The sequence below is a fragment of the Lepidothrix coronata genome, unplaced genomic scaffold (genome assembly GCF_001604755.1).
Source record: "Lepidothrix coronata isolate B3197 unplaced genomic scaffold, Lepidothrix_coronata-1.0 Scaffold123, whole genome shotgun sequence".
NCBI classification, from domain to species: domain Eukaryota; kingdom Metazoa; phylum Chordata; class Aves; order Passeriformes; family Pipridae; genus Lepidothrix; species Lepidothrix coronata.
Window position 1 is genome coordinate 2592483 of NW_016690303.1, and position 26455 is coordinate 2618937.

The 26455-nt window shown below is 43.1% G+C and overlaps 1 protein-coding gene across 2 annotated transcripts in view; it reads right to left on the reverse strand.

Annotated features, from left to right (window-relative positions):
• Window positions 1-7855: 7855 nt before the first annotated feature.
• The window catches only part of TAGAP (T-cell activation RhoGTPase activating protein), a 42852-nt gene continuing 24252 nt past the window's right edge, over window positions 7856-26455 (reverse strand). The window contains exons 2-11 of one of the 2 annotated variants that reach the window (XM_017825847.1): window positions 15766-15807; window positions 15247-15331; window positions 15086-15139; window positions 14432-14498; window positions 12793-12965; window positions 11850-12011; window positions 11305-11414; window positions 10550-10745; window positions 10088-10205; window positions 7856-9882 (exon numbers count right to left, since the gene is read on the reverse strand). In XM_017825847.1, coding sequence (XP_017681336.1) covers window positions 8705-9882; window positions 10088-10205; window positions 10550-10745; window positions 11305-11414; window positions 11850-12011; window positions 12793-12965; window positions 14432-14498; window positions 15086-15139; window positions 15247-15273 — 2085 coding nt within the window. In that variant the 5' untranslated portion in view covers window positions 15274-15331; window positions 15766-15807 and the 3' untranslated portion in view covers window positions 7856-8704. Of the gene's footprint in view, window positions 9883-10087; window positions 10206-10549; window positions 10746-11304; window positions 11415-11849; window positions 12012-12792; window positions 12966-14431; window positions 14499-15085; window positions 15140-15246; window positions 15332-15765; window positions 15863-26455 lie in introns of those variants that run through there. The other variant, XM_017825848.1, reaches the window with a different exon arrangement.

Consider the following 26455-nt stretch of genomic DNA (forward strand, 5'->3'; position numbering starts at 1 on the left):
AAGTGACAAAGCCTCATCTCTTATCTCTTGCCCCCTTTTATGTTATTTTTTAACTAAAAATACCTAGTGAGCTTATTTTTTTATATGTTTGTTTTCATGAGAATTTCCTGGCATTGTACCATGCCTTATGGCATGCCTTTGGCTTTCTTTTCTTGGATATGAAACAAGTTTAGTCACAGTAAAGCAAATGTGAAGTTGTCAGTCTGTAGTAACAGAAGATGTGCATCCACTATTTCCTGCAGCACTTGGAATGGATTCTGTAACTAATGAATGACACCTTGAAATACAATATAAAGGGTCTACAGTGCTAAGCCTGGGTCTTCCTAGGGCACTAGCTTGGATGTTGCTAGCTTGGGAGACCTGGTACCACAGTGCATTGCACAGTATGATGCTGAGCAGACTTGCTGTGTCCAGTTTTCAACATCTTAACTTTCTGCAACATTGCTTAATTAAGAAAGGAAGGAGGTTTATGGATACAGACAGACAATGCTTAGATGTCAAGGAAGGACATGGAGAGGCATAATGCCTTCTCAGAACATTGTCTTCTCTTTGGAGGAGAACCATGGTTGCTTTTAAAAATATTGGAATGCTTTCATGATGTAATATTGTGTAATTACATGACATTTGGGTTAGATTTGATTCCCCATGATCCTGAGAGGGAATTTTAAGCTGCAGTTCTTACCCCTTTGGGCCTGCACATTAAGAAATGGATCTCCCACTTTGGAAGTAACTCTACTGGAGGTGAAAATGCCATGGCTTTTGAGAAGATATCAAAGAATCACAGAGCAGTTTAGACTGAAAGGGACTCTAGAGGTCTCTAGTGTAGCCTCCTTGCCTAAGCTGGTACAAATGCAAAGATAGATCAGATTGGTCAGAGCCTTCTCCTGCCAGGTTTTGAAAATCTCCAGGGATGGAGATGCACAGAGTAGCCTTGAAAATCCCAGAAAGCATCAAGCTGCTGTTAATCAATGCTCTGAGATGTCTGACAGAAATACAAAAACCACAGTACTAACATGGAGAGCCATCAGTGTAACTGCAAAGATGAAAGAATTACAGAGCCCAAGAGAGGTGCATATATACTATTTGCCCTGATGTGGTTGGAAAACAATTAATAGAAGTGCCCTGAAACCTGCTTTTAACTTGCTGCAGTGATGTGACCAAAGAAAATCAGCAATCCTGTGTCAGTATTGTATCACTGGTGTCTGCCAGCCCGCAGATGATGTTTTTGCTGCTGTTCGTAAGCGCTGGGCTCAGTGCATCTGAGATAAACAGATGCTGCCTACGTATAGGCCTGGGCCTAATAGTGAGATACTTAGGTTTAAAAAATACAGTGTGCCAGCCTGAGAGTTTTGACAGAGGAGAGACACAGAAGAAAAAACAAATACCAGAGCTAAACCTGAGTCCTACTGGTGACATCAGTATTTTTTAAGATTTGTTAATCTTCATATGTAATTGTGAATAGAAAAAGATGCAGATCCTATCGCTCATATCTTCAACCCAAAATTATTAAGCCTCCTTTTCTCTGTAGAAGCACAGCTTCCTCCTAACCCCAGTTCTAAGTTTTTGTGTTGGGCAGGACTGGGAGGTTTCGGTTTTGAAGACCTTAATTTCTCTGGCACTAGTTAAAAACTAGATTTTATTATTTATGGTTTCCAGACAAAATTTACAGTCCTGCTTCCCTCTACCACTTCGCCTCTGAGTCTCAGCAACATTTTCCCTAGGTTCCCTTCCCTCCATGTTCCCCACAAGCTTTGTTTTGCAGCGGGACAAACCTTCTTGTGGGGCTTGTATTCTTGCCCTATGCCACCATGGGACTTCTGAGACAGTAACTAGAAAGAATTATTGAGGGGTGAAGCAATGCACACTTAATTTGAAATTATCATACATTATGCTCTCAAATGGAAAATCAATTGTTGGTGACCGTCCTATATAAGCTCAAATAGACTGTGTGCTGCTATACCCCTCCAGCCCCTTCTTACCTCTCCCTGTCTTGAACAGGTCCCTCCCACTGTCTTTTTTTGCCCTAGGAAGATCTGCCTTATTTTCCATCTCCTTGTTTTGAGGGCAGTTGTTCAACTGCACTAAACTTGCAGAGTAAAAAACAAGACTCATCTGCTTCTGTTGCCCCTTCACTGTAGTCCTGGTGTTTGTCCATCTTGATACAAATTGCCCTTTATCACATTTCTGGGAGATAGAGCAGTAAAGTATTTGCTTTATTGGAGATAAACTGCACAGTCCAAAAACTGCACTGGGCAAGAGGCCTTCTGGAAAAAGCAGACCCTGATGTTGAGCATGTTGAACTACAAGTCTCTGGTCTTCATCTCAAGATTATCCTCCCTTGATCACCTATGGAGAACTGGTGGCTGCTCTGCTCTTTCACACACCCAAAGACTTCTCAAATGCCATGTCTTCTGGTGTTTGTAGATTTTAAGGTGGGTGTGCATCTCTGTGTTATATCATGTAACTTTGTGTACTCCTCAGAGTACAGTGCTCTGTGAAGTTCTTGCATGATACTGTGGTTACTATGTCACCTAGCCGCCAGTTGTGCTGAAGAAGTCTGGTTGGTGAATTGCAGGCACAGTTGCACAGGTGCAATTGCAGGCACAGTTGCACAGGTGCACTTGCTGTGTGAAGTCACAGCTTTATTATGGAGAAAAAATTGCAAGACCCAAGACTGTGCAGCAAGCATGCAGAAAACCAGAAAAATCTTCAATCTGTATGATAAGAGCATCTTCTCTTGTCTTGGAATCTGCCTGGATTTGGCCTTAATTTTTTTTTTAAATATGGTTTTATGATTTTCGGCATGACCTGTGGGATATTGAAGGTGCGGGGTTTGAATTTGGACTGTAGCATCTGTTGAGGAAGTTGGTAGGAGGTTTGTGGGTTGTAGGAAGGAAGAGTGTCAAGCAGCCGTTGGATCAGTTCTGTAAATAGATTGTTGGCTAAAGAGCATGTTTTGTTTAGAAAGTGTGAAACCCTTCATAGAAACCTTTTCATATTATTACCTTGCAGAGGAAGCAGAGCTCAACGGAGTCAACTATTTTTGGAATTTATGAACAATTTGTTCAGACTTATATGATGACACCTCAGGTTAGAAACAGGAAATAATCTATGGTTTCCTCTCCCATTGCAGAAGAACATGTAGAATTTGGAATGGGCTTCACTCAGAGGTGAAATTTAAATTAATGTATTTATCACTGCGAATGGAAAAGTCTGATTTAAAACAATAAAAGTGATATATTTATAGAAAAATGTTATTAGATATTTAGCATTTCTGAGTAACATAGAAGCAGAAAAAGCCATTGTTCACCTAGCATCCACAGAGACTTGCAGGCAGCTATGGATATGATAGTCAGCTGACAATATGAGGAATATATCACTTCTCCAACAGTGGTTGCCCTTTTCCCATGGATCTTTCTCTCTGTCATTGTCAGACTTTTTAAATAAAAATTGCTCCATCTTCAGAATTTTTAGCCTTCAGAAGCTCCTCTGAAGTTTTTACTCTCTTCTGATGGCACAGGTGATAAGGACTGACTGCTAACAAAATTCAGAGAAAAATGTAACCAGAGTGCTTAACCGAGATGGGTTTCCTTTTCCTGTAGTTAGAAATTGTCCTCGTGGAAACACGATAGCCACACTGACTCATGCAAGCAGAGTAGCAGCACGTTTTTATTTGTTCAGAGCTCGCCCCTGTGAGAGCCAAGTGCTGCAATCTCTTGGCCTTGCTGTGGTACAAAATGCTCTTCTCCAGCTTAAGAGACCTGCCTGTTGCGATGGAAAGTTGCAGTTGTCAATTGCAGTTTATGAACGAGGAATGAGTCAACCTGGGAATAAGCAGTGCTGGTGTGGTGCTGCAACAAACCACCTGGTCTCCAGTGATTTATCAGCACCAAAACCAGAACAGGCAGTAAAGAAATAAGAGCTCCTATTCCCAGACTAAAAATAACACAGATGGGATTTTTGTCAGCTGTGATACTTCTTCCTGTTGTAATTGGAGACATTTGATAGCAATATTATAAGAGGGAACATTATGGTAAAAATTGTCTGTGTGAAACTCTGTACAATATGTAACTGAGTTATGAGGCAGTAATTTTACTATTAGCTTTTAACATTAAAGTATATATACTCCAAGCAGTATCCCAAAACCATATATTTTGTCATTAGTGCTACAGGAAAATAGGGATCTAGTTCCAAGCAAAAGGCTGAAGAGACACAATCCCATTATAAAAAACCTCCCAAGTTCTTGGCTTTATAATAAGTGTTGGAATTGTGGACCACAGTCACATTCTAGACAGTGGTTCAATCCCAAAAAGAACAGAGTTCTGGGTAACCAATGCCAAATACAAAGTGTGGACAGTTATGCTCCAAGCTACTAGTTAGTATAAAGTTGGTGTGATTGTGTTCGTTATATACTTTTACAATGGGTTCATACCAGCAATCTGTGTTGCCTGGGGTACCCAGGAAGCAATCATGGGAGGAAAATACAGCAGGAAGATTTTACGTTGAGTAGCGATTCTGTTCTGTGACGATGTCCAGTGAAGGGCTTTCTTGGGTTATGCTGTAGCAGTTATCACAGGAAGTGACCATGGTAGTATCATGGTGGTAGCATGGTCCATCATTGCTAGGTGACCAGAAGTTGTTCTTCCTGAGGCGTGAAGGATTCATTGTCTCTTTAGTTTTCACAGTTCTCAGAAACAACTGCCCTTCAGATAACAGCTTTGAGAAGAGGTCAGACAGGTGAGAAAGCTTCTTCCCCAAGACCTTGCTTGTAGAGGCAGAAAATAATCAGTGTACTGACAATGCAATTTCCAGAGAACAGGAGCGCATTACCAGAAATATCCCTTACATCATAGCTTGTGAATTGCTTTGGTGAGGCACAGGGAAAATGGCTTATTTTTACTTATTATTTCACCTTAACCTAGCTCCAAATCTCCTTCCATCATAGCTGACAGTCCATATTTCCATACAACAAGAGATGTGCAGACCCCTTGCTGAAATCTCGTAAATTCAAGGGCCTCTATCCATGGAAGTTTCATCCTGAGGCTTTCCATAGTTACAGCTGTGAATTAAGGCCATCACTGGGCTCTATGAATTCTGTATTTTTTTTTCTTGTAGCTTACAGAGATTTTCCTGCTCTTATTCCGATTCTCTGCATTTGCAGAGACTAAAAAGGGGGGGGAGGGGGCATGGGGTCAATGTGTGTGGAATTGAGGCTAGATGAGTGTTGATGGAGCTTATTGCAATAACAACCAGTGCAGATATGAGAGAAAAACATGGAAGAATTGGAAAAGGAAAACTGAAACTGGCTGACTGAGAGAAGTAGGTCTAGGGATGGAGAGGACAGAAATGAAATTGAGACTTTGACAGCAAGTCCATAGGGATAGATTGGGTTTTGTTCAATTCAAAGAGACATAACTGGATGAGATGAGGAATGCAGGCAATGAAATTGAGAGGCAATGAAAATGAGGCAGAGGTGAGGAGTCAGGAGTGGAGAAAATAAAGGTCTGAGTCAGGGTTGTCTGTGATGGCATGGAACAGAATGCCAGAATTAAGATTTTCTCCTTTGCTGCACAACCTTGGTTCCTCCCCAGAGCAGGTGCATCCTGTGGGGAAGAACAGAGTGCATCATGTGATTGAAAACAACAGCCGGATGCAAACACAAGGAACTGAATTCAAGCTGCACCAACAGTCTTAATTCCAGCATTGCCTTACAAGACAATGGCTTGGATTTTCTGCTTTAATATTGCTTTCTTCCTTCTTCTAGTCCTATATGCTTTGTATGTTTAGAGTGTCTTCATGAAATTAGAAAATTGGGTGTGTGAAGCAAGTGATGCAATAGTGATGATGGGGTAACCTGTGGAGAATGGGAGGCTTATTGCCATCATTCAATTCTTGTGCCAAAATCTTTTGTTTGATCTTTCTGCCTGACGAGTTAAAGGCAGCTTTGGCAAAGGCAATTGTAAAACAGATAATTCACTCGTTGGATATAACAGTTAAAGTGCCTTACTCTTGGAGGCCAGGATAGCTGGGCTGGATCTTAGAGTGTGATTGGACTGGTAGCACGATGAAACTATTTTCTGAGCCAAAGGCAGATGAATAAGTGCTAAAGCAAAGCTCTCTACTTTCTGTGTCATCCTAGTCTTTTGAGGTCTCTTACATGCTTATATAGAAGAGAAATCACTTCTGTGGACAAACATGACATGAAAATAATGCTGACTAAACAGCCATGTCTGAAAGGGTAAAGGAAGTCAAGTTACCCATCAAAAAGGAGGTAAATCTCTTTTGAGGTCCTTTTACATTCAGATTTTGTTTAATTATGGTGTTTCCTGGACTGAAGAAATGAGGGTGAGAGTGACTGGGCCACTCTTTCATTCAACTCCTTCACCTTACCCCTTTTTTGTTAGTTATGTGTAGAGCTCCTCTCTCTTCCTTTTTCTGCGTTGATTGAAATGCCTTACAGGAAGTTCCGAACGGTCTTTCTTATTCAGGAGCTGGAAGATTTAGACTCATCTATATTGAATATTTAAGCCCAGGTAAGCTTTCTTAGTTTGATTGTCCTATCTGCCTTCGGACACCTTGAACCTAAAGAGAGACTTTCCTCATCTCTGGTGAAGTGACCATGCTTATTCACCCTGGATTTTCTGCTGGTTAGAGGGCAGGAATCTTGAGATCCTTAATCTTGTCACACTCAAAAAGAATGAGTCACTTACCAAAGAAGTAACTGTATTATTGTTTGAGTATATTTTGAGGTTTGTGTTTTCTGTTCTGTGGCTTCTGAGCCTTTCCACTGCACGCGGATTATCTCTTCATGCTCGTTCTGCCACAAGGGCAAGACGCTTTTGTTTTTTACAAAAGAAAACTGTAATTCCCACTTGACACAGGGCAAAAGGTAGAGAGCACAAATAAAAATACATGGAATTCCATCTGAATGCAAGGAGACACTTTTTCACTGTGAGGGTGGTCAAACACAGGAATAGGTTGCCCAGATATGTTGCAGAGCCTCCATCTGTGGAAATATTAAAAAACTGTCTGGACATGGTCCTGAGCAATCTGTTCTAGCTGGCCCTGCTTGAGCAGGGAGCTTGGACAGGACAACCACCTATTCTGGACCACCAGGACCACCTGGCCTCACCTATTCTGTCATTCTGTGATCCAGGAGTTGCAGACTCCAGAAAATGGTAAAGGCCTTTAGTAGCTTGCAGCCAAGCCCTCTCATTCAGCTTGCTTGGAAGCAGAGTGCCACTGTTTAGGGGGCTGAGTGAAGTGGCATTTTCCTCTAGTTGCAGCCTACCAGTATGATCCATCTCACATCATTTCTGTCAGATCAGGCACTCTCCTTCCCTTTTCTCTGTGTCCTGTGAACACCTACACTTGGAAAACATCCCTGAGAAGCTGGTGTGCTGCTTTCTAATCGGCTCCACTTTTGGAACAGCATCACCTCTTTGCAGCTTCCTCTCCACCTCACTGAAAACTGCTGTTACATGGCAGTATAACTAGTTTTCCTGACAGAGGGATTCGTTCCCAAAATGTAGCCTGCGGCTTCTTACAACAACAGCAGTGATACTGCTAGTCGTTTACTTTGCTTCCATCAACTTAGCATGCCATGTCATTCAAGCAGACCTGCAGTGCCTGTAGAATAGTATAAAAGTAGGTACCATATGTGTAGGGCCTGGACGTTTCAAAAACAGACAATGGACAGTTTAGCATTCATGCAGAAAAGTGTTTTATTGTAGTGAAGTTACACAGGACAAAAAAAGTCTCTCTGCTTCCTGATTCAAGACTCTACTGAGCCATAAAAACACATTGCACTTCCAGTCATATTTACAAGATTATAAGGACATCACCTAGTATTTTGGGATTTGTCTTTTTTTTTTTTTTTTTTAATGAGCTTGAACTATTGAAAGCTGAAATCCAGAATGTTTCCCTACAGGAGTTTTTGGTTTCTTTTTTTTTTTTTTGTCCTCCTTCTTTCTTTCTTTCTTTCTTTCTTTCTTTCTTTCTTTCTTACTTTCTTTTCTTAGCCTATCCAGTTTATTTAAACTAAAACCACTTCAGACCACATGAGGGTTACTTGACACATTGTCATAATGACCTCGTGGGGTTTTGGTACCTCTAACCCCAGGCTTGGTAGACAACACTAATGCTGGTTAGTGCTCAGATCATTCTCATCACCAGCAAGCAGGAAGACAGAATGGCAGCAGGTACAGGAGGTTTATGGAAAAGTACTGAAGTGTCCTTGATGACAGAACAGGTTTTCCCCCTTAAGGATAACTGCCAACCCAATTCTTAATGTAGAAAATCAGCAAAGCATTGCATCACCTGGCACATACATAACAAATGGTACGGAGTCTGTGACCATACAGAACACAAAAAGAAGGTGAGACAGGTTTTGGACCTGCCAACCTTTTAATTGTCCTTTCAGGATACAAATACAACATGATTTATCATCTACTAACTAGTTTTCCCACACAACAGGTTATGTACAACACACTCGCTTACATTTTTACATAATGATATACAAGTCTTCACCACCACCACCTCTTGTGGTGAAAGAACATGACATGTCAAGCTGACAGACACGTCAGGAAGAAAAAGTTCATGCAGACCTAGCTTATTCTTAGTCTCTTGAAAGTAAAATCTTACAAAGGATGAGAAGATATCTACTTTTACAGTATGTACAGTGCAAAGAGGAAGTATAGGCTTTTTACACGTATGATTCCTTAGCATACTGGATCTGGTCTGCCTCAAAAACTGGCTGGCTGCACCTCCGAGCAACGTACTCAAGTTTGTTCTTTTGACAGGATTCAGACATGGCTCTCAATCGGTAGAGTCCTGGGGTCACAGGTAAATTCACACGGGAGTTTACTCCCACAGTGACACTGAAGGTTTCAGTTTCCACATCAGAATCCTTCGTTGCAGAAACTCTGGCACTGGGTAGATCCCTTAGAGCCATATATGCTGTATCCTGTGCACTGTTGCTGCATGGATGAGGCAGTGGAGCATCCTGGTTTGACACCGCTAATCTCATAGTTTGAACCGTGAGATTGTGGGAGGCAACTTTAGTGGCCAGACAGTTTTTAACAGCCTCTTCGTAAGAGGGTGGTCTTCCAGGATTCCTCTGGTCTACCTCTCTGAACACTTCATCAACCGACCTGAAACGGGGCCTTTGCTGATACTCCACAGGCAATGGTTTGTCATCATTAGGACTGTTCTCCTGGACAATTCTGCAGCAGAACTGATCTTCTTTCTTTGTGAAACTGTCTCTCTGAAAAAAAATGTTTTTTCCAGGTCCCCAACTCTGGGTTTTTATTAGTGTTTTCCTGTGGTTTGCAAAAGAGAATGACATGGAATGTCTTTTGATCTCTCTGATAGGTGTGCTGCAGTCTTCGGTGGCCTTGGTGGAAAAGGACTGGGGCCTATTTAAAAAGGTTTTTTTGGGACTAGAGGGTGAAACTACTGGGGAGCTGGTGAAGACTGAGCCATCAGAGCTCTCCAGGGAACAACTGGAGGATGTTTTGGGTAGAGAGTCAGTTGATAAATGTGAAGGTAAGACTGCAAGCCGTTTCTCCAGTGCCTCCAACCCCAGCTGTTTCTGGGGAACCGGAAAATTGTCCTCACTTTTATTTAGCTTCTGTTTCCTTATTGTGCTATCAAGGCAATTCTGGAAGGACAAGTCTGACTCTGAGTACCTCCTATCCATCATACTGATGTCATTTCTGAAATTAGTCAGTGAAGAGGCAGAGATGTGTGTTGGATGTCTTCTGCTCACAGTAGCATTCCTCCCTTTGCGCTGCTCCATCTCAGAGGTATAGGGGCTGCCTTCAGCTTCAGGATCTGGGCTGTCATAGGCAGAGTCATTCTGACGAGCAGCACATAGCTGTTCTGTAGGGAGAAAGCAGGCATTAGTTTTCACTAACAGGCTGAAGATGAAAGAGAACTATACAGAAAAAAATCCTGCAGAAGAGCACTGCAACAGAGTCTTGAACCCTCTACAAATATCCGTGTTTCCACAGATATATTCACATATCAAATTAAAGAATTCAGCCCAGCAGCCCCAGTCTGTGACATCCCCAGTCCATTCTCATACCTGTGGAGCTGTCTGTGTGCTCTGGTGACTCCTCAGCTGAGGCACAGACAGGGAAAGCAATGTCCTCCTCAAATATTTCTGAGCAGTTGTTTATGAGGAACTCCACCAACACTGTCACCTGCGCACAGAAAAAGTTCATTTCAGTCAAAAGGGAGGAACAGCTTTGGCCTCGCTGCCCAGAGGGCCCATGAGTGACAGTGCTCACTGTGTGCCTCTTGCCCTCTGCATGCAAAGTGTCCAGGAACTGTGCTGGGACTTAGGGAACTGTGGGGCGGCTGCTGCTTTTGCTCAGAGGAGGCAAAATGAGGGGCAGTCTGGCCCATCACATCACAGGCTGAGGGCCACCCTTGATATCCAGGGGTGCTGTTCTGTTGAGCTTTTGCGATGGCAGTGGCAGTGGGATCCCTATGGATGGTTCTGAGCTGCCCCAAAGGGAGTGGCTGCTTGGTCAGTTCAAGATACCTTGTCATTCATCTCCTTCTGTACTTCCAGTGGCAGTGTGCTGTCCGTCTTTGGGCTCAGCATATTTGGGCCAACACAGATGGCCAGGTTGCTGGAGTCCATCCTGTTGGTCTCAGCATTTTGGCTGATGTGGCGGAGCAGAGAGAGCAAGTGCTTGAGCAAGACGAGGTTTGGTTTAGGCAGTTTGTCAGCCACCCTGCATGAGCAGAAACAAAATGTGACATTAATTGATGGTGCAGTGGCTTCTGCTTCTCTATTTGAGCAAATCTCAATTAAATTCAGACAGACAACCTTCCTTTAGAAAGAGTCATGTGTGTGTTTTATTCACTGCTTAGGAGAAGTATCATTCATAAATCCCCAACCACAGCTGAGCATGTGGTTAATTACAAAATTTTTAATTATGAGGTCTTGACTGAAGGGCAGCATTGCAGCAGCCCATGTCCTTGAGTAGACTTTACTGCCAGAAGATGTGAAACGTCCACATCAGTGCCTGTCCCACAGCACCATGACTGTTAGCTGAGACACTGCAGCCTCTGCCCTCTTCCTAAGCTGGTTGTTTCATAGAGCAATCTCAAAAAAGTTCAGGAAATGCTGCTGCTGGAGCCCTCTAAACCAAGCCCCATGGAGCAATAGCAAGCTGATATAAATGATAGGCTTTTAAATGAGACTCTTAATTCCGAAAGACATTGTTGGCCTCTACCAGCCACTCCATCATATTGGTTCTGGTTGCAAAACTTCCTGGTTGAAAAACTTACTCTTTCAATTCTTCAATTTTTTCCTGCTTGCTTGGCTTCTCCAGAGCTTGCATCCACTTCTCATAGAGGTCAGCTGACAGGAGCTTGGAGGGAATATTTCGGAGAAAGTCCTGCAAGGCCAAGAAATTTATATGAAGCTTTGACACTGTCTCTGAGGACAGAGGGAGCATTACTGTCACATGGGCTCTCTGAGAGGCAGGTTGACTTGAGCAGTACAGTACACAAGTGCACTTGCACTTGTGTGGTAACAGGAACCAGCTTTCAGCTACTCTTTGTTCACCCAAAAATCTCACTATTCCTCCCTGGGAGGATGCTGAGGAGGAGGACAAAGTGAGTTTCCTCTAGGCATGCAGGAAATCAGCAGCACAAGTAGGTCTGAAAATCAGGTGGAAAAGGAAAATTCCAAACTTTCCTAAGCCTGAAACATTTAGTCTGGCTTTGTTCTGGCTTTAGTTTGGAGTCCCACCTGGGTCAGCTCTGGGCACTAGAGTGGGCCTGAGCAGATTAGCAATGTCCTCTCACCGAAGTAGCTCAGAGTTGCTCACCTTCAAAACCACTGCCAGCAGGTGCACAGATTTGCTTTTCAAATCCACGTTGCCGCCTTTGTTGAGGTCCTCCTTCAGTTCTTTTCGTGCTTTCTCATTGGCAGCTTTTCTGAATATCCCTTCAGAGAAAGGTCCTTTCATATACAATATAGCTAGGAGATCCTTCAGGGAAAAAAATCAAACAGAAATGAGAGAACAGTTACTTGGGTGCAGGAAGGTCCTTTAGCAGGACATTTCTTTAGAAACAGAAGAAAAATTGTCCAGATGTACACTGTGCTCTGATTAGTTCAGTATCTAGTTCCTGCTCCAAGTAGATTACATAGGCAAGAGCCTGATTTTCCCGCAGTCCACCCTCTTTTTGAACTGGTGAATTCCACTAACTTCAGTGGAGTCATCCTTGCTTCCTTCCATAAGGAAATAAAGGGATGGCTTAAGTCTTAGTTCAAATCCCTTCCCTCACAAGCCAGGCAAATATTGCTTGTAAGAGACCAATGCCTGTTATTGGGAGAGCCAATTCAGTGGCAGAACTGTTACAAGACCGTTTTTATCCAGAAGACAGTGTTTAGGTATTTGTTGGTGGCAGTCCATAGCTGTACACTTTTTTCAGGGAAATACAGAAATCCTTGGAAGTTTATGCTGCTGAAAGATTTATTTAAATTACTGCTGTAGAATCACAGAAGTTTATACTAAGGAGCAGATCTTCATCTCCTATTCCTGGTCCTGGTTCGTTTCCGAGTTACTTCCAGTGAAATCTGAGTGGGCTCAGCAAAACCCATAGACCTGACCCTTTGTACATCTGGGATGGGCCCCGAGCTTATCAGGAGTGGGTGTGGAACGGAAACACCAAAATCACTCATTTCCTGGGTGCTGCAGCACAAGTACTGGTGATCCTGCCTCCCAATGAAGTCAGAGTTATGATAACTGTATCCCCATACTTCCTTACCTGGACTGGCTGGGGCAGTGTGTCATCTTCTCCACAGATAATTGCCAGAGGCTGGCCAAACAGAGTGATTTTGGCACCCAAGTCTAGCTGCCCTGGGGAATTTCCATTGGTAAAGCTTCGTCTCAGAGTAAATGATTGCGATATCAACTTCTTTCTTTTCTTTGTTCCATCTGCTGCAAGCAAAAGGAAAGCAAAAAATGGATTAAAAAACCCCAAACCCTGACAGAGCACTATATGGTCTTTCATTTGTGTGTAGTGCAGAGACGTATGTTGAAACAACTCAAACTAAATGGGGAGAAGCTTAAAGACAACTAAGTGGTTACTAGGGAAACAACTACCTAAACTGTAAAACTGTGCCCATCCCTCTAAGGCCACCACCTTTCCTGTTTTGAGTTGGGTGTTTTTTCGTTCTCGTCACTGTTTCTTCTTAGAGAGTGGGAACATACAAGGCACAGAAATAGCATTTATAGAGATTTTTGATATTGCAGTGGTTTCTGTGATAACTTTGAGGCAGATATGCCACTTGGGCAGCTGGCAATGACAACAATTTTCACTACATGGTCTGACTGTGACCCAGCCGTAGGGCAAGAGTGGAAATAGGGGCTCCTGCTTTTTGGCCTCTTTTACAGCCTGAAATAAAAACACATTGCTCCACCTCTGCCAGCTTTGGAGCCAGCTCTAACAACAGGGTCCTTCTAGAGCTAGTCCTTGCCCCCTGACAGCCTGCCAGTGGAAGGTGATACTTGCTCCAGAGGATGGGAGCATCACAGTAGTGCCTCACTGGCTTCAGGGTCAGAAATCTCTTAGCATGGGTTTTGCATCTGCTTCATTAAAAGGAGGGCACCATAAGAATTTAGAGATGGTAGTTGTATTGTGGTAGGGTGTGCCTTTTTTTCCCTTTTGGAAACAGTGAGAGAAAGATCCTTTTGATGGAAAGTTTTCTAAAAGATTTGCCTTCTGCAAATTTCCAATGATGTGCCTTCTACTCCAAAATGACATTGTCTTATGCAGATGAGAAATTCTCAGGACCTGTCTTTGTGGCTTAGCACAAGTAGGGAGGGGTTAAAAACTATGAGAAAGTCACTTAACATTATAGTGTCATATAGTGTCATTAGCTTCTGATACTTCTGAAAGCTGATCTGATATGATGGTGTGCTCCAAATCTGACCCTGCCCTGCTAATGGTCTCCTCTGGGTTGTTTACAGGTTGCTGAGGTTTTGCATGGTGAGAAAAAACAAGTGCTGTTGCTGCTGCCAGGAGGGTTTATTTGCTCTGGTGAGCAACAGCTAGTAGCACTACTCTACTTGCTTCCAGTGCCACACCTCAGTGGGGATGCTTGAGTGAGAAAGAAACACATTAATTCCCATCGCTGCCAGGGAACACACTGAAACAGCTCTAAGGACCAGGGGACAGGGATACAAGACCTCTGGCACTCAGCACTGTCAGCTCTGCCACTGAGCATAAGGCAAAGAAGTAATCTGCAAGCAAGTGGCACTCCAGGGCTTAAGCCCTCTCCTGGATGTGGGCTATGGATTACTCTCAGGGAGGGGAAGTGGGCAGTTTTGGGTGGTTTTGCACAAGTGCTGGCTTGCAAGCATTATATAAGAAGGCAGTTCCTCAGTTTGTTTTTAAAACTCACCAGTTGAGAGGCAAAGTCTGTCTTCAGCATCTGCTGGGACCAACGGGGGACATTGCTTGTCATCAGCCTGCAAAAAGCATGTTAGGGTTAACAGACCTGCCACCTGTAGCAAGGGGCACCGGCGAATTGCTGAAGCTCCTCATAAATCTGCGGGAGGCTCCAGAGAATAACCAGAGCAAGCCCAACACCTGCTGAAGAGGTGCTTCAGTCCAGGATTGACAGTGCTTCACTGCCAAATAGAGGGGTCTGAGGTAAACCCTGCAGCAGCCACCCCAGTCATGCCCGGCAGGTCACAACTCTGTGCTCTTTCAGGCTGCGCATTTGATCCAGAGAAGCAACAGCTGGACACAGCCTGCTCTTTTGTGTTCTCCCCCGGCACTGGAAATTTCCTCCCAAACTCCTCCAGGGAGCCTTGATAGCTTTGAAGACTGAAAGATTCCTGAGCAAAGCTCCTCGGGAGCCAAGGGAATGCACTCACTGCCCCCAGCGACGCCCAGCTCCTGCTCAGTGCTGCACAGAGCTGCCTTTGAAGAGCTCTGTCGCTTGTGGGTGAGGGTAGGCAGCCGCCAGCTCTTAGAGGGGCCACCCCCACTTTGCTAAGATATCTCACACCAGTACCCAAGAAAGAGCCCGGAAAATGTAGGGGCTGCTTACCTCTGACTGGCACTCAATCAGACTCTCCATGTTCCCAGCATTTAGTGTCTTTGACTAGGCAAGAAAACAAAGACACTGTGAGTAATTGAATGGTATGGTTTAGAAATCAGAGCTTTTCAAAACCACTCTGTTGACAGAGCTGAAACAATTAAGACACTCACAGTATTACAGCTGCTAAACACTTTCATTAGGAGTTTGACTGGGGGAGCTCTGGACACTCTGGTTTCCTTCAATCTTTTTGTTTGCCTGTTTATTGAACAGAGAATGGACAAAGAAAGAGCTTTGTAAAACTGCACCCTTTTTGTCTTTCTCCCCTGAAAGCCAATCTAGCATGTATGATCCTGAACCAGCAAGATCTCCCACACAAGTAAACCATAAAGCCCTTCTCTGGAAGGATGCTCAGCCCTGCTGCCCTAGCTGCCTCTTGATTAAAACAAAATAAAAGCAGCTTTGCATTTTTAATTCATGCAAAAAATTAGCAAATGGTGACAGCTACATATGGTCATTAATCTGCAAACACGAGGCTAAGAGACGCGGTCAGCTCTGCCCACGAGCTACACTTAGCAGTGGGCACACCTCTCCCTCATCTATATTTTTGTACAGCTCTGTACAGCTGCATCTGAAGCCCCTCTGCTGACTTCATCCACAGTGCCACAGATTTTATCTCAGTCAGTACTTACCCAAGGAGTGAGTCCAGCCAGAGCTCCTTTACCTCCCGTGAACTGCAGAGGAAAGGAGAAACAGCATCACTTCCCACTGCTGCTAATCCTTTGGACGGAGGCAGGCAACTAAACAGTCTATACCACGTGTGCTGCCTTATATATGCAGAAGGGGCAGGTGGAAATTCACAGACAGGAAGAAGCATCATTGGGCAGGACAGAGACGCTGTAAAATTTCTGGCTTCCTCTTTCCTTTTAGAGGAGCTACCATTTTTTTCCTTAAAGAAAAAAAAATGCAGCTCTGGTAGCTGTTATGGGTGGAAAAGATGAGACACTCACCAGGTAAAGGTTCCAACTCTCATCACCAGCTAGAGGTGGGATGTGCAGAGGGGGCTGCAGTGTGGGCAGGTTCTCCTTACCGTCAAAGGGCAGTGGGTACAGTCATTCCTTTGACTGCTCAGAGACATTAGATTTGGCAGTTCAAAGCAGCACCACCAAGTCAAGTTACACTAAGTTAAAGTCATAGAGGAGTGGAATAGACAAGATTCGGGGAAATGTTTTTGTATATTTTTTCTAAAAGCTAATGGCAACAGTTTACTGTCTGCAAGATGTAGAAACAGACTTTGCCAGTGCTAAGTAGTTCTTCACAATCTAAGCACTGGACTTCTATAGAAGAAGTGGCACTATGTAATAATTTAGTAATGTATGACAATATGTAATATAAAGTCTTGCTTAAAATATGTCTTATTAAGAACTATGTGTCCACGTATTAAACTTTAATTCAGCTGAAGCGATAAAAATATCCAGGAAAGATCTCTCTGCTCTCCCTGTAGTTTTTCAGGATCTGTTGCTAACTGCCCCCAACCTGGGCACATCAGGAATATAGTACTCTCTCTACCAGGCTATTATGAAAATTCATCAATGTTTGATGTTAAATGCATGATATTAGTTCTTTTGATTTATTGACCAAGGCAAATTACAAACCTCTTCTGGGTGCCAGTCTTTTAAACTTGTGAAAAAGAGGAGTTAAAGCTGAGTCAAATGGTAGGGAATTCTTCAGCAGTGGATTTGGGTGTAAAGCCCACTTGTGAAACTGGTTTTTCTGCTGCTTCCCCCATGGATGCTCCATTTCACATGTGCAGAGGGTGGGGCTGTATCTTAACACAGTTCTTTGCAGATGCACGTAATGGCTACATCCGCTGCTGAATTTACCCTGAAAGCCATTCTTTGCTTAACCACATCAGACCTGGCCTGTGTAGTACTGACCCTGTCTCATGCAAAACACAAAGGTGATCTCAGCTTGACTCTGGCAGAAATCCAAAGTGCAAAATTTACTTTTGGTTACATAGAGATGTGTCCAGAAGGGCAAAAGGAGAGCCACTCTGCTTTTTTTTTTTTAGGGAGGGGAGTTACTGTAGAAGACCTTTCAAGTCCTCCTGAGGTCTATCATTTCCATGCTTCTGTAGAGACAGTGGTCTGTAGACTGGAAACTTAGTAGAATCTCAATCAATTACTCTGCAGCCCTGTGCATTTACCACTGATCTTTTACTCACTGCTGATTTTTTTGTTAATTATCTGTCCCATGATATCTGTCATTTCCCTACTAAATTCCATGGGCTGATGCATGTGGTTGCAGAAATACTGTCATCCTGCATCACTTTCTTCTGAGAATTTCTTATGAGGCTGCTTGGCAGCTGCAGCACTGCTGCTGCTATTCCCAGCGGGATTCCTGGGACAAGGAGCATCTATTTTTCACTACATCTGTTAAATGTATATCCAAACATACCTGTCTGTTAAGTATCTCAGAGGCTTAAGGGACCTATGGACTTCAGTTCTGCCTTGCCTTCAATTCCAGCACTGTACACAGATGTGTTTCTGACCTCAGTCTGTTGCATGAGTAAGACACAGGGTTTGATCTGGAAAATGTGTGACTTGTGAAGAAAATGTGAGTTTAATGGGTGGTGATTAGGCAGGCCAGAAGCTTAAATTACAGTTAGGCCACAGCTGTACACAGGGCATAATGCTTTGAGTTTCCCAGGAAAAGATACAGTAATGGGTGGTGTGTTGATAGCACATCACCAGACTGTGCATTGGCACACACTGCTGTTTCTTTATCAAATTAGTTCTAATCCATTAACAATTGTGGGGATATAATGGCCATTGTATGTAGAAGATGTGTGTGTATAGGTCCACCCATATGGAAAACAATTTGATTTTTTTTACCCTTCTGATAGCATTCTTTTTTTAATAGCTCTTTTATGGTATGTATCACAAACACTTAATTTGTGCCAAAATTATTTTAAAGCAGCTTATTTTATTACAAACAAGCATGCCCCATGTGACTAGCAGGCATCCTAAAAAGCAATGGTTTGGTGAAGTAATTGTATGGCAACACAGAGGGAATCTTGACTGGTTTTCTGAAAAGCAGTAAGCAAGTATATGCTGGCTCTTGCCAAGCACTGCAGAGCTGTGTGCAGGGTCCCAGGGTCAGAAGAGCTGCCCTCACACCTACCAGCCAGAGCAGCTTCACAGCTTCCTCCATCAGTGTGGAAAGGGTAACACAGATGTAGCACCCAAAGCCAATCTCCACACTGCATATTAACAGAAAAGGCCTGTTCTATGGGGTTTTTACAAATGAAATTCCCTTACATGAACAGCTTCTCCAAGATCTTTACCACCCTCTACCAAAGCTCTGCTTTGCTTTGCACTTGAAATCTTTGCTGTGGTCTGATCCTTCCTCAGTTTGGTACAGATCTTACACCATGATGCTTCAGAGCAATATGTTTCTTGTCCCACAGCCACTGCCCTGGGCAAGCAGAATAGATGGCAGGTGGCTTGGGCGCACCTGGAGCTGTTTGCAGGTTATGTATTACTCCCAATCCATCCCTGTCTAAGTGAATGCACTCTCCTTCAAAGACATGGGATGTTTACACAAAGATCAGGCATGGCAGAGAGGGTGGACTTGCAAGGGTTTTTTAGGAACTGTGTAGAAGCCTTTGTAGAAGCTCTTTCTCTCCTGTATGTCAGGTTGCTTCCCTCAGTTCTGAGAAGTGCTTTACATTCACTGGAGGGAAAGTAGGAACAGAGAGGTCCTGCAGAGCAGTCAACCCTGGATAGATTCAAACCTCTCAAGACTAGGTTTGCTCCTCAAGATGTGAAGGATTTTCCTTATAGAATCCAGGACATCAGTTTGATGCCTCTGCTTCCCCCTGGTCCCAGACAGCCCCTTTCTTCTCTGAGACCATAGTTGATTTTGTGCTCCACTCCCAATCACTTTGCCCAACCAATTTTTGAAGAGAGGGCTTATATAGCACTTGCTGTCAACAGAGACCAAATGGTGATTTTCCCCTTTGTGTGAGTTCCAGTCAAGCTAGGCATTTTCTCCTCTTACACTGTGGCTCAGTGAAGAGCAGCATCAGGAGATGCATCATGAGAAAGGAATCAGTAGCTGACAGCAAACAAAGGAACAAAAGAATAAATCTACTGTAAGTGGAGAGTGACTGTTTTCTTCCCTCCTCATCAAACCACAAATGGGAAAATCCCAGCCACAGCTCACTTTTATTTATTTCTATTACTCTTGCAAATGTTTGACACAGTAGCTTCTAGAAACGAAGGTTTGTGTGAATGAATCCTGAAACCCAGCTTTGCCATGTTGTACCAGCAAGGAGGCAGCAGGAGTGTAGCTGTGAGAAGGGTACAGCAGGATGTGCCTGGAGCAGTGACTCTTTCAAGTCCATATAGAGCAGAAAGAGCCTTCAGCAGTGCCTCTCCACGTGAAAAAGGGATTGTATTCCAGTTTTGTCTTCATTGCCACAGCTGCAGTCTCCCCAGGGAACAAAAGGAACATTTACCAAAATAAGGAAAGCAATTATGCCCAAGTCAGAGGTTGTTGGGTTGGTTGTTTTTTTCAGAAAGGAAAGCTCTGTACAATCTGTCCATGGACTCCAGGAACAGGCTGGCAAGTGGGTTCCTGGTAACAGGTCACATTTATACATGCCTTCTGAAGGCAGCTCTGATTTCCTACCACTCACTCTCCAGAGTGTCTTATGGATTGCATAGGCACAGTTCAGGGTTTGATTACAGAAAAGAGGATGGACGGAGCTTTGATCAGACCAATCCCTACCTCCTACCTGTAACAGTTCAGGATGAGATCCATCAACCCAGCTGGTGCTGAACTCCTGCAGGAGTCAGGTGGAACCTGGGCTCATACTAACCCTGCCTTTGGAAAGTGAAACTCACTGTCAGTTTTTCCCAGCTCTGTTCAGCTGACTTCTATCCTGAGTTAGATATCAAGGTTAGATTGTAGTGTGGGTTAGATTGCACCACCCTTCTACGCACTGTGTTACTATTGCACAGGAAATAGTTAAAAATAAAAAATAGCCCCATAAATACACACAAAGGTGTATTCTGTGTCCTTCCCATGACACTCTTTTGGTTATATTTGCTTTGCAGGATGTTTTGTTTATTCTTTCATGGGTGCTTTCCCCAGGACTAAATTGGCAGCTCTAAAGATTTTTACTCATCTTCAGGTGACTGGTTCCAGTAGGTGTTTTTTTAGCTGTGGAGAACAGGTGCATATGGGACATTTTTCTGAAGGGTCTGTGCTGCTGTTCAGCTCTGTCTGAATGGGAATTACTCATTCCTTGGGCTCCCTGAGGTGGCTAGCATAAAGGCATCAGGGAATTGAAGTTGCCCATCATTTCTGACTGAGGAGATGTAGATCTAAACCTTTGCTTGCTTACAAAATGGTCATAGAGAATATGTATACTTGAGTCTGATGCCTGTTCTTCTCAAGATTTCTGGTTGAAGGTACTCAAAAAATATTGGAAAAGTGAGACGCTCACTTTTTTTATTACTCCAGCAGGTTTCTCACTTATTTTGCTTCTTTATGTTGTTCATTCCCAAATCAGAAACAGAGATGGGACTTTTCTGCCAAGTTCATTTGCTTTCAGGGACAGATTATGCTTCTTAATGATACAGAGATGTGTGAGTCTTGATTTTGCTTTTCAGGATTAATATAAATGTTTTCTTTTTGATTCTTTTTTTTAATGTAGGCTTGTATTTCTCCTGTTTCTGCACCTTTTTTTTGGCTTTGAATTTCAGCATCAAAATTATCTCAGATCTCAACATGAGAATCAGGGGAAACCAGAGATAACCTGGTTTTCACATTGAATTCTAACTTGCGTGTGATTTTCAAGGAGAAGTCATCTCACTTTCACAAAAAATATGATCTGCAGACTGGCCTAGGAGTCAGTCTGGAATAAGACTGAGAAAACTTGGCCTGAGAGTAATTTTGGGTTTCATTGTGTATGTGCCCCATTGATAATAAAACTAGAAAAGAAAGCCAGCCTCAAGGGATGCAAGACCTTACCACTCCCCCAGCAGAGCAGGAGATGCTCTAGGCAAAGCAAGCGTGCATCGCCATGAACACAGTTGTCACCACAGGTGCCTAGGAGGAACAACCAGAAGTAGTTGGATTTTCCCCATTGTTTGTCTCCACTTGGCCTCCTCCAAGCCCCAGTGGTATGATGGAAACATCCCCAAACTCTTCATCATAGTGTTGCCCCTGTGAGTTTACCATTCCTCTGTTGTACCTGTTCCTAAGTAATAAGTAGAACTGCTAGTAACCAGGTTCTCATCCCCACTAAGTTAACCAAGAATAAGAACTTTTATGACCACACGCCTAGATTCCATCCTCCAGGCAAAAGTAGTGTCAGGCAAAGCAAATCTTTCCAGGCACAACTCTGCTGACTACAGTTAAACTCCCCTGAGAACATTTGACCCCATACTTGGGGAGGGTTGCTTGCTGTCATGTGCTGTCCTTGTGCATGCACATCCACACACAGCAAAATAAAATGTTCTTCTGTGAAGCTTTGGCCACCCATCAAAATCAAGATGATAAATTCAAAACAAACATCTCCATATTAGCTGGTGATTGCCATATTGTTGCTACTAGCAACAGCAGCCCTGTTAGTGTTTTATATAAACACTCCACTTCTGTATCGCTGTCCTGTTTTAAAGCATGACTACCTTATGAGGATTTCTGAAAGCAAATGCTTCTTATGGCATGGGCTCTGCCTCCTGCTGCAGGGCATCACAAGGTCCCTGGGTAAATGGGACCGTGGCTGCTGCTGCAGAAGGGACATGCGGAGTATGGAGGGGCACCGTAGGGTAGGGCACCAGCTCCGACCGCCACAGCTGGAGGGCACCAAGGGCTGCCGCGCCTGGAACCAGGGCAGCCAGGTCCTCACTCTCACATTTGCAAAAGCACAGTGACACTTCCAGGCCAGGAATAAGAGAGGAATTCCCACCCTCCAGGGCATGCAGGACCTGGGATCACCTCCTAGTGAGAGTAGGGTCAAGGGAAGAAAAAATTCTTTTCAGGTTGAATTCTGCTGTTTGACTCATTACTGGAGAGGGCTCAGCCAGAACCGCCAGGCTGTTCTCTTCAGGCTTGCATTCCTGCAAAGTTGGCCATTAATTTATGCTGCTGACATGCAGACCAGGTGCTGTTATGGCTGCCTTTGCTTATTCCACTTGTGTGTGCCTGCTCTAAATCCTGCATTTGCTTTCAGACATGCAGTCACTGCACAGAAATGACAGTAAAGAGTATGTAGAGAAGGTACCCTGCATGCCACAGTGCCCATTTCCCTGATCAGTGGTGGCTGAGGCTTGAAAAGAAAAATTTGTTCTCCATTTCCACTTCTTTTAAAGGTTTGTTTGTGCTTTGTTTGGGCTTTGTTTGTGCTTTGTTTGGGCTTTACCTTTTCTCCCATCTATCAGATGAGTATGTTTCTTTCAGATTTTTCAATCTGAAAACAGTTGCTGTGTGTGATATTACAGTCATGAACTGTCTTAGAATGAGCAAAGAAAATTTGCTAGGGGAGGATATATCTTTGACCAGGCTAGCTGATAGAGGTGCAAAACCCTTCCTCAGGTCTGAAAAGAAAGCCTGTCCTCACTCTAAGGACAAGTTGAGAAGAAATGCTATGAATTTTACTAGATCCTTTTATCAGTTATATGGTTACTTGTTGAGATAAGATTAGGTGCCCCAGAAGTACCTCAGGAAGTGTCTTTTCAAAGAGAGATGGAATCCTCTAACCTTTGGGCACCATAAGATCTAAAAATTCTAAGCCAAAAGATGTACAGTTCAGCAACTGCTGTAACATTTGTGTAAACCAAAGACCATATTTCTACAGAGTCTTAGTACTGCTTGTGCAACACTGTGAACCAATCTTTTCCTCATACAACTTAATTGAATTTAGTATTCAGAGAGTAAAAATGAACACTCATTATCCTCTAAGTTATGCCAAAACTAAGATGCTAGTACATTTTTAAGGGTGTCCTACTTCCATTTAGTATGTAGCAAGGCAAAGTGGCTATTCCTACTGCATTATACACAGATCCTCAGAGTGAATCTTTCAAACTTAACCCCCTGAAATTATTATAGCTCTAAATCAGTCCTATCCAATGCTATACTCAGCACAAAAATGTTTCCTAAAATCAGGCACTGAAATACGGCATATCTCTGTAATTTACTCCCATCTGTGCTATCTTAGGAGAGCCCGACTGTTGGAAGAGAGAGTTTGGGGGACTTTTGTTACACCCCAGTGGTTGTCCCTTCTCCCTGCAACATTTCTGGTTGCTTCCAGAACGAAGCATTCCCACAGTTTTCTTGGATGAGAGTGTGCTGCAATGTAAACTTGTCATAACTGTGAGACTGACATGAATAAACAATGCAGATAATACTTCTGTTCTGACCTTAAAGGAAAAGTCCTAATGAACGTCACAAGTATGGAAAAAAATCATTGTTTTAACAATAGAACAGGCTTCCTCAGCACTCAGCAATCAAACGGTAGACAACCTATGACACAGGAATCCCCCTATTAGGGAATTTTCAGACTAACCAAAGACTCTAATTGTATTTTTGTGTTAGGATTTTGTGTGTGAACTCCAGGAGATGCTTCAGTTTGCCCTTCGATTTTCCGCACAACATCTGAAAGATAGCCTGCCTTCTTTCTGCCTCAGTTTCTCATGAATAACATGCTGAAAATAATAGGTCACTGCCAGGCATAACATGCTTTGGTATCTTTTGGTGAAAACTGGAACATACAGGACAACCCCATAAAGAGTTGCCTTTTCTATCTCCTATGTGCCATGTAGCAAAGAGAAGTCCTTAATTTTAGCCTTAATGACAAACCTTTGACAAATTAAAGCATTTTTTAAGTGCATCGCCCATGAGGAAAATATGCTACTTTCCTGGGCATTATTTGTGTACCTCCGAGGTCTTTACAGTTCTACTTACAGTAGAATCAAAATGCAGCACATTTCTGGCCACATCCGATACTCACTTATTTTAAGCACGCAGCTTGTCAGGATAATATATGATAATGTGACAATTAAATAACCATGCAATATGGCAACTGAACTATCCATTTTATCTAGATTCTGTAAAAAAAGTGTTTTTGAGCATGAACTCCTCTCCCTTTTCCTGACCTCTGAGAAGGGATTTGACATGGAGACTCCAGCATGGTCACAGCAGAGACTATGCTTCAAACAAGTGGGGCTGACAGTGGGGCTGACAGTGGGAAATGGTGTCACCCAATATCTACATGCTCTTCAAGGGGTTACTTCCTTCACCGTGAGCTTGGGAAGGGCCACACAGCACTGAAGTAATTGCAACTGCTGTGTACCTTCAGGCTCCTAAGGAGGTTCTTGCCTTGTATTTTCAACATAGAATAAGTGCTGGAAGTAAGAGGTAGCTGCCAGTTTCATAAACTTTGCATTTAATCTTCCAAAAAACCACTGGGATAGTGACTGGAGGGATGTGTGTATGGAGGTTGACTTCTTGCTCTATATCCCAACAACAAGCCAGAGAACATTCCTTTCCACCACTGTGACACAATCTGTGTGAATGCTGAGATGTTTGGTGTGTCAAAGTACTTGATTCAGTTCATCACTTTTCACCAAAATGTTTAGACAAATGTTTAGTTGAATGTGCTGAAGTGTGAACTGAATACTTTTGGTTCCAAAAGAGAAATCACTGCTTTATCCTTGTAATTTATAGGTTTGCCCCTTTCCTCTACTCTCATATCAAGCAAGTGAAAATCAATGGAATTTGGATTTATGTATCACTTCAGAGCTTGAAATTCCCCTCTTTCATTTTCAGTACACTGGAGTACCTGGTCCAGAGGCAAAAGCCCATTTTATACCCCAAACATTACTTGTTTTAACTAATGGCAACAATATCCTTTCTTTGGTCAACCAGCAATTTTTGCTTAGCTTACCTTAGAGAATTTTGGCTGAGGTTTGGCCAGTATTCTGTGTAGATAAGGTGATTTTAATGAAAATAAGGGGAAAAAGATGCTTGTATTTTCCAGTTTCATTTCTAAATGCTGAATTATGTTGTACTGATTAAAAAGAAACCCACACGTTTCATCAGTTGAAAGTAGTTTGCTTAATTTCTGATACAGAGCTAATTCTAAAAAAGGGAATTACAGTCAGAGACTCTGGTTGTTCTTTCATCTTCCTTCTCTTTTTTCCTTCTTTATTATTATTGCTTAGCAGGTCCTAGTTTTAGTTCCTCAAAATTCAGGTTTTGTTCGTTCTCCTTTTCTCAATGTGCGAGATAACGCTAGTTTTGCAGAATTAATTTTCCCACCAAAAATGTCTTCCCTCACAGTGGTTTGTGTGGCTGTTTCTGTATCCGTGTAGGTATAACTGAATAGGGCCTGATTCCTGCAGCCTGGCTCTCCATGCACCCCAAATTTAAAACACCACCATCCTGTTTAGGTGGTGTTCAAAATTAAACAGTGATAAGTTGCTACAAAAAATGGGAAAAAAATCCCAGGCCTTTGTTTTTGGATTGTGTCTTGTGAGAGAACACCTATAAAAGCCTGCTGTCATGAAATATTCTGTTACGTTTAATAAAAATGTCCTCAAAATGGGAATTTCCATTAGAAACCACAGACATGATGATTTCACAATAATACATATGTATGAGGGATCCACTTTATGTGGTCAAGATATCACCCTCCTCCCTGTTCCCTGGAAGACAAGAAGGGATGGAAACAGCATATGCCTACTGGTGGGATTTTATCTCCTTTGCCGTGACTTGTGCACCATCTGAGCAGGAGGAGGCTGGAGCTGCTCTTGTCAGCTGTGGGCATCCTTGTGTTGGGGAATTACCACTGAGGGCTGTGGTGAGGAAGTGTAGCCAAGGACCAGATCGTCAAAGATACTTAGGGACCTGTTGCCTTTTTAATCACCACCCTCATTTAAAACAGGCAGTGGGAACATAACTGCTTTGGCAAATTCTGTCTGAGATCAGTGTCAGGGAGAGGACAGGCAGGCTCTTGCAACATGAGGTGTAACTCCTTCCAGTTTTCTCTTCTTGCACCGACCATGGCTGAGATAAAACTAACCCGTGCTTGTGCAGCGCTTTTCATTGTGATCCCTTTTATTTTCAATATCAGTGAAAGGAGCTACAGAGCGTCTACGTGATGCCTTCTCCAAATCATTTCTATAGAAACCAGATGGTAAAAGCATAAAATCATGACCCAGACTGCACCTGATAATACAGAGGATGGATTTAATATCAGGGTGCTTGCCTGAAATTCCAGATCTGGGGGCACAGAGAGAAAAGGGGTGGATATCAGCATCTAAGTTTTTATTTGAGTTGTCACAGAAATATTGCACAGGAACATTGCGA